Source organism: Epinephelus moara, chromosome 1, assembly GCF_006386435.1.
Source record: "Epinephelus moara isolate mb chromosome 1, YSFRI_EMoa_1.0, whole genome shotgun sequence".
In the NCBI taxonomy this organism is placed as follows: Eukaryota; Metazoa; Chordata; class Actinopteri; order Perciformes; family Serranidae; genus Epinephelus; species Epinephelus moara.
The window spans coordinates 11,239,922-11,248,195 of NC_065506.1; the positions used below are offsets into that span (position 1 = coordinate 11,239,922).

The window sequence follows — 8,274 nt, forward strand, 5'->3', positions numbered from 1 at the left end:
AGTTTACAGCCACAGCAACACCCTTGCTCTCCTGGCCTCGCCTCTGTTTAATTGTTATCAATAATCCTCTCATGACATTAATAACCACCCCTTCCACAAACAGGAATTTACCCTAATTCTAACTGACCAAACCAGCCACACACAAACAGATGGCTCCTTTTGTTTCACAACAGAAACAAACAGACGATGAGCTAAACATACTACAACATGATGCACTGTTGAGGTAGCTTTATACAAGACACTACCAAAAATTAAAGTTATCTCAGGGGTAGAGGTCGGTTTACCCACAAATCCTCTAACTGCTGTTTCCAGGCAAACAATTAAAACTGCAGTTTAAAGATCATAGGTATCATACTTTTTTTTATCACTGTTTGTATCGATGTGTCTGTTTATGTCAGTACCATCTGTCTTTCTCACCACATGTGGGAGAAGTGTATGTCCTTGACAGTATGTCTGCAAAGGACAAACACTTGCTCAACACTGAAAAGTGTTGTTCAAGTATAATTCTAATAGAAAATTCCCAGAGTGGATTTAACACACTCCAAACTAAAACACACACATTATTTTCATTTATATCTTTTTCTCATGACAATGATGAACTTTTTTGCTAAACAATTTTTAACAACTTCAAGTACGTATTCTTGAGAGATATGACAGGATATTAAATTACATACTAAAAGTTGTGCTCTAAATGCTGCCATGTCAGCCTCAGACAATACAACGGTTGTTTTCACCAAGGCATTATTACTGCAATCATCCATGTGAGAATCACTGATGTGATGACATATGTGATAAGCACCATTTTGGTTCTTCATTCCAGTTCAACAACTTGTGTAATTTGAAGTCAAACTATCATCCTCTGCTCTTAAAGATACAGTGCAGTATACAGTATTAGGTTCCACTTATGTCAGAGTGCAGACAGACTGAAAAACAGGTTTGACGCTAAACCTTGTGGTTTTACTGGGAAGCAGAACTTTTGCATAATTTTTGTGTAACTGGCACGTCTGCCAAAAACCATAAATGAGGGCTGGTAGTCGTGTGGGACTGCACGTTACATTGGCACAGGGATCAACATGTGACTTCTTTTAGCCAGGCTGGGTTTGGCATTTAGGTGATTATTATTTTTATAGCTTCATATAAACACCGTAATTATTACTCTGTAGGCTATAATTACGGTTTTATCTCAGCACGGGGTGAATTTTCTATCCCACTTTTCTGTTTTGTTTTTCACTTTCAAAATTAGCATTTTAATGACAGTTAATATAAACTGTAGATACAGCTTTTAACAAAACCACGAGGCCTTTAACCAAGCTATTTTTTGTCATAACAGTGATTATTAGGGAGAGCCGGTGCACCAGATGGTAAAGCTTTACGAACATAAATTGAGGAGAAATGTATTGTATCAGTGGACAATGTTTTCTAAGTGGTAGCTTGTTAATTATGTCATAACGCCATTTCACGTACTATAACGTCAGTAAAGCTGTCTTAACCGGAATGAAACAGGTGCCGTCCGGTGAAGGTTTTTCGGCCGTGAACGCACCACCCAGTCCTTTTCTTTTCCCGTTTGGGCGGAGTTTCTGGTTTCAGCTGGAAAAGTCCCTGAGAGAGAGGAGTGAGGGCAGACAGACACACTGTAGGAGGAGAGGAAGGATACCCACCTGTTGAACAGCAGCGGTCTGCTTTCAATACACTTTTATTTCTCTTGTTTTGTGTGTTTTTTCCTCGGAGAGTGTCAGAGTCTGAGCCTTCAGGATGACGGACACGCTTCTACCAAACGGTATCAAAGACAGCGGAGGAGACAGCAGCTATTTCAGAAAGGTGAGTTTTGTTTTACGTCACTTTACTTTGGGAGCAAAATATATGCGTGTACACTGACGGGGAGATGCCAGCGGACATTTTACAGTAGCAAACTAACAAATAACGACTTTAGCTAACTGTTATCTTACTGTTTCTGATGCGTTTACGGCTTGACTGGAGCTTATACATATTTTATATTTTCAGGAATATCTGACCTCATTAGGCATTTGACGATGCCCTCTTCAGTAGATATAATTATATTGTCATTTTTGCTAACGTTATATGTCGTCATGCTCGACCCATTTAACTACAGGGTATAATTTAGCCAACTCATGTTCACAGTCACGAGCTATATGTTAATTGACGTGAGAAACTATATTTTGCTAATGTATTGGACACAGTGGGCTAAAACATAATTCAAAGGTGTATGTAAAACACCACATTGAGAAAACTTAAAGTCATAGAACTAATAAAGTGTCATTTTATTTGAAACAGCAGCATGGTTTCAGTCTTAAATTTAGCATAACAATTACTGCAGCTCCTGATGTGTCATCAACAGCAGCAGAAACCACAGCACTGTCAGCTTCAGCTGTGTGTGTGTGTGTGTGTGTGTGTGTGTGTGTGTGTGACTCCAAGAATAGCTGCATCTCCTGCAGTTACTGATAGAGGGAGAGACAGAAAGGTCAGTGACCAGATATCCCATAATGAACATCATCAGTTCCCTGCTGGTTGTCAGAGTTGTGATGGCGATTGACATTTAACAGGAAGTGTTGTGGGTGAGGGATTCCTCAAAAGCTTTGTCGACTCGCCTGGTAAACTTAGGTCAGATTAGCCTCCTGCCCTCAGATCGTTTTGACAGGCTGCGTTTTGTTCTTACTTTTGTAATGAGTTCAGTTTGTCGTCAGAGGTCTGTTTTCATTTCTTTGTTATTTTTTCAGGACAGTCGTGTTTAATGGAACACTGAGACCACTATAGCCCTGACCTTTGACCTTTTCATTGATTAACCCTATCTTCCAGTTGCACACACGGGAGGTGCTCTGGTTAACAGCATCAGCTAAATGGTTGAAATGTAAACGTCAGTGCCATGTTATCTAAGTTAATGGATGAGATAAGAGGAGTATTTTCCCTCCTGGTGTTGATGCATTTTAATCATGCCAATAAGCTGATGAGCTATCATATAGTGGCAATCTAAAGTAATTAACATTCACTTTACGGGGACCAGCAGTGAAACCTCTCTCAAGTTAAAATTTTCTGTACCTGTAACTGTTTACATTTCAAGAGCTGTGAATTTGAAGCGATGAGAAAAGCACTTGGCAGTGGTTGAGTGATTATCTAATGTGTTTTCACTGAGTTCCCTGTCTGCCATGCTGTGGTGCATGTCTCATTCCTCCACATTTGTACTAGTGTCCTCAACCGGAGTGTTTTTATAGACAAGCTTGTTTAGATGGGCATCTGAACAGGGCCTTTGTGTCTCTCAATCCCCCCGAATCCCCATCTGAACGCTGTCTGGATTTAGGCTCTGTGCTGCACTTCCTGTGTCTATAAAAAAAAAATGTCAGTGGGAGCCAGGGTCTGGCACTGTCACAGGACATGATGGGAGACTGGAGAGCCTAATACCTCAATCACAAACTGTCTATTACTGTAACAGACACTGTAGAGCCCTACTTTCCCCATCGTTCTCACTCACTTCGCATTTCCTTTGTCCTCTTTATTTCTCAGGGTTAAGCACTCAGGAGTCTTTACTTTCATTGCGGAAACCCTTCTCAGTATAGAAAGGCTTGCACATTCACCGAAACCACAAAGCAATGAGTTCTGCGCTCTCATTGTGTCATGTTAAAGAGATTTGCAATTTGGAAACTTTTTGGTCAAATTTTAACCAAGTGGAGCCAAGACGATCGTTGCTTCCAATTTTCTGTGCCCCTCTTCCTCTTGGGTGAAAATGACTTTAATGATTTACAAGGCCTCACTGGGTTCGACCGATGCTCCGGGGAGCTGTTGTGGTTCAGGGCTGCCTTCCCAGCCGTCCACTGTTTCACCTCCAGCTGGCTGAGGCTCCACTGGACGGCTGCAGGATGGAAAGATGGCAGAACAAAAAGCCGAATCGGCATGATTCTTCTCCTTATCCTCCTCGGCCAACGAGAGCATTGACGTAGAATCTGGCCCGAGGCCGTCCTTCAGCCAGACCACAGACACAAATTGACAACATGTGTCCTGGTTCAGAAACCAGACAAGCTCCCTTGACTTAGAGACACACTTAGACTCCTTTAGCAGGGTTTGTATTGGAAAAAGACATATGAGAGATTCAGCTGTGATCTTATGTTGTGTCTTTCATTGTATTTCAGTGAATATAAAGATGTCTTTCTTTGGATTGAATGAAGCACACCCCCATCTGAGCGATCTGTCAAAGTGTCCCCAGTGTAATTGGAGTAGATTTAATGTGTGAAGTCAATTAGGGAACATAAGAATTCAGCTTGACATTCACTTCATCATTAAAAGGCGTGGATATTGAGATACTGAGCACATTCTGTGTATTCATAGGATGAACAAGCAATTGTGAGTCCATTCTGCTGTCAAAGCTGGTTGGTGAGTGAAGCCTCTGCTTGGATGGCTGCCACCAGTCGTTAAACCAACTAGTATCCCATGAACCATTGCTCCACATGTTCTTTATGAAGCCTTAGTTATACAACAGCAGAGTGATTGGCTGTTTGATAGATATGGTAACGGACAGGACTGTCTTTGTATTTTGCTTGTAGAGAAAGGCTGTACTGTTGGATTATACCATTGGGTAGGAGTGGATCAATGCCCTTTGTGGTTCAGTAGGTTAGGCAAGGCAGCAGCATAGCCATAGCAGGAGGTTCAATTCCATGTGATGTAACGTTAATCAAGTTTTTATCCAAATGGTCTGTTATGTAAAGTGACAGTCAACAATGTCCAAGACAGTCCAACACACAAAAGTCATCATGTCTTTCAGCTCACCAGAATTACAGGTGTGGTATTAAACCATTAGCTTAACTGACTAATTATTGACATGATGTAATGGTCACTGACCAGCTGACATCCCTACACAGAATCAGGATCATCACTTTGGAATGCATGGGTTGAAGTTTCATAACGTCCTACATATCAAAAATGGAAACAGATCGTACTGCTATGGTTACTATCAACCACAAGCCACTCCCTTGTTCTTTAACACACACGCACACTGTACTTTTGATGTAATAACTGACGTGACAACATACTGCATCAAGTCCACGCCTTCTCCAATCGCACGCTGACATTGTCGCACTGCTGTCATCCTAAGAATAACTGCTGTAACATCCAGCTGGGCCACACCTACGGCAGCCTTGATATGGCGCTATTGTGCAATTAACGCAGCTCTTATTTGTGTAAATGGTTAATCATTACACCCTCAGGTCACTGAAGTGTTTGTACAGGTCCACCCAGGTGACTACATTTGAGTGGTTGTAGAGAAAATATCCAGTTAAATTCAACCATTTGACCTGAGGTATTGAAATTTGTACTTGAGACACTGTCACCTATCTCTGTCAACTTCTGCTTGCTCATTTAACAGGAAGTCTCACAGTTAAGCGCAGGAGCAACATAGTTCAGGTGTAAATGTAAAAGATGTGACGGGTGATGCAGGAGCAAAACACTCATCCACTGCTACACTTTAAATGACTTGAATGAAATAAAACAATCCCTTCGAGCAGTATCATATCAACAACTGATTTGGTTTTCTTTTCAAGATTACTTTTGGGGTGGTTTTTAACCTCCTTTGGACAGTTGCCAGTGTAAATACAGACAGGAAACAAGAGAGCAGAGACAGGAATGAAGCAATAAAAATCCTCATCTGGATCTGAATGTAGGATGTTACAGGTATGCGGCATGTCCCTCTAACCATTTGGCCAGCAGAGATGCTCCCATATCAATAGATGATGAATCCTTTGGAGCCTTTTGGTCTACAAATTAAATGTTTATATTTGTGTGTGTGTTTTGTTGAAATTTTATATAGATGTTAATGTAGTGAAAAATTATGATTTTGTTTTTGTCACATGCCCTGTAGTTATCAGTGTCAGCTGTCAGGTGAAAGGTGACATCATGTTTGAATAGTGATCGTTACTGCAGTTCAGGGTAAATGGGCACTCAAAACTGGGGAGGAAATGTAATTTTTAACAAAACAAATCAATAAACAACAAAAAAGAAAGTTGTTACAAGCAATAAAATTTCATTTTTAAATGCTTTTTTTTCATACCTCCCTAATTTCATATGTCTTTTAACTTAATTTCTTCCTTGTTGTAAGCACTCTTGGCTGTGATGTTTATTCAATTTGTATATACAGGTTTAGTCATAGACATTAAAAAATATTTTAAAAACCCTGTGTCTTTCAAGGTAACAGACGAGTTATTTGGAAATTAGAGTCAGGCTGTCTGCTCTGCTGAGCACGAGTCAGTGAATCCTCCCTGTTTCTGATGTTTATCAGAAGAGGTCTGCATGCACTTTGAGATTAAAAAAATATGAGAAATTAATATGTAACCACACTGATGAATTTTCTATTTGTTTCTGTAATCGTTTTATGGTCACAGGAATATCTATCACATATGTTGTTTGAGTGTTAAGACTTTGTTTACCTTGATGTTACTAATGTAGAAACTGAAGTTCTTTCTGCTGCTGACCTCACACTTAATCAGATAAATAAACACAATGTAATGTTCCACTCTGAAGACTGTAAACTGGTTTTACTGAGCTAACTGGTTTCTGTGCATCATGCTACTTTTTTGCCATCTGAAGTACAGTACAGACCACACCTAAAGCACGCTGTGAGTCAGCCAGTATGAATGTCTACGGCCAGTTTATCTGTGCTGGTGTGAGTGACGGCCTGTTGACTTAGTAAGGCTGGGACACTTGTGGTTGTGATAGGGACAAGGACACACAGTACAGCTACGTACAGGCCATCATGTGTAAATACAGAGAGTGAGAGTATGAGTACAGTATCACAAGGTGCAGCTCCTTCCACACCCAAACTAGGTTTATTTTTATTGTTATATTAGGGAATGAAAATAAAACAAAAATTCCCCTAAATTCATGTCAAACCCAACATTTCAAACAAATTCTGTGTAGTCATTTAGCACATTGACCAAGTAATATCTTGCCAGCTCTACTGTAGTGAATTGACATATCTGGGTTGGAAAATTTCAGAATAAACCTGTAAAGCTGGTCAGTTTTGGCCCTGACTCAACACTGAAGTAGTTGGATTCAAACATATCATATGATTGCAATGAGGAAAACATCATACTTTTCTTTGTAGTGTGCACATTTATCTTGATGCCCGTGTCATTTAAAAAAAAAAAAATATTACACATGATATTATCTCCTTCTGACATGTTTGTTCCTGCATCTCCTTGTCTCAGGGTTGTAACCCATTCGCCCAGACTGGACGAAGCAAACTGCAGAATAAACGAGCCAGTCTGAACCAGCAGATCATCAAACAGATGAGGATGAGGGCTGGAGCTGAGAACCTGCTGAAGTAAGAACTCCACTGATGACTGATAATACAAACTTGCATCTGAAGTATACACTTGTGTGTCTGCTGAATTTACTTATTCCCTACAAAGTGTTTTTTTAGTGGTATGTGCAGAATGTTTAAACCCACAGTTCCACATTTGCATTTGTTGCATAAGGGAAAGCTAGCTGTTCTAAGTTTATCTCAATTTGCCGACACCATTCATCCATAAATCACTGTCTTTGTCTGTATTGCCGGTCAGTTATGTCACTGTGTAACATGCGACCTTTAGTAAACCCCAGCAGGCCTGTTGATGCTGGGACAAGTTTGGCTTCATCTCTGTCGTTGTTCTGTCATGAGTTGTCATGAATTATTGTTGAGACTTAAAACAACACAGGGGGGAAGATAATATGATGTAAAAATCTCAAAGATGAGCATTCCATGTACCATAAAAACAAAGAGCTACTGTGACATGGTTTGAAAGAAAAATCTGAAAAATGTTAGCGTTTTGCTGAGAGGTTTTGATAAGATACGGGTACTCTTTTGCTTTTTGTAATTTAGCACCTGTTGATTTTGTTGCCTGTGTAGCTTCAGTACCTGAAACACTTTTTCTTTTTTGATTAGGAAGAGATTGACTTTCTGTTGTGTGTTGTCGTGTTTCATGTGGCTGTAGAGCTAAAAGGTGAATTTAGTGTGGAGGAAGATGTGATATAAGTAGTCAACAGCTCCCAGACTCAGGGCCGAATTCACAAAGAATGAACTGCGGCCGCTGATAGCACCTTGAATTGCACGTCATTTGCACCCGCAGTTTGCTCCGTCTTAACGTCCTATTCACAAAGGATATTGCGCTAATGATATACCAGCGCAAACACGCCCACAAAGTTTGGCAGCTGAGTGCAGTTTGCCCCTGATTTGCCCCTGATTGCAATAAGCCACACATGGCAAAGTATAAATGCTGGCTTTGCGCCAAGAACACC

At 40.4% G+C, this 8,274-nt stretch overlaps 1 protein-coding gene across 2 annotated transcripts in view; it reads left to right on the forward strand.

The window, feature by feature from the left end:
- Positions 1 to 1,605: 1,605 nt before the first annotated feature.
- Positions 1,606 to 8,274, forward strand: part of rhpn2 (rhophilin, Rho GTPase binding protein 2) — a 33,379-nt gene continuing 26,710 nt past the window's right edge. Inside the window, exons 1-2 of one of the 2 annotated variants that reach the window (XM_050043280.1) lie at positions 1,606 to 1,818; positions 7,206 to 7,321. In XM_050043280.1, the coding sequence (XP_049899237.1) occupies positions 1,753 to 1,818; positions 7,206 to 7,321 (182 nt within the window). In that variant the 5' untranslated portion in view covers positions 1,606 to 1,752. The remainder of the gene's footprint in view (positions 1,819 to 7,205; positions 7,322 to 8,274) is intronic. The other variant, XM_050043279.1, reaches the window with a different exon arrangement.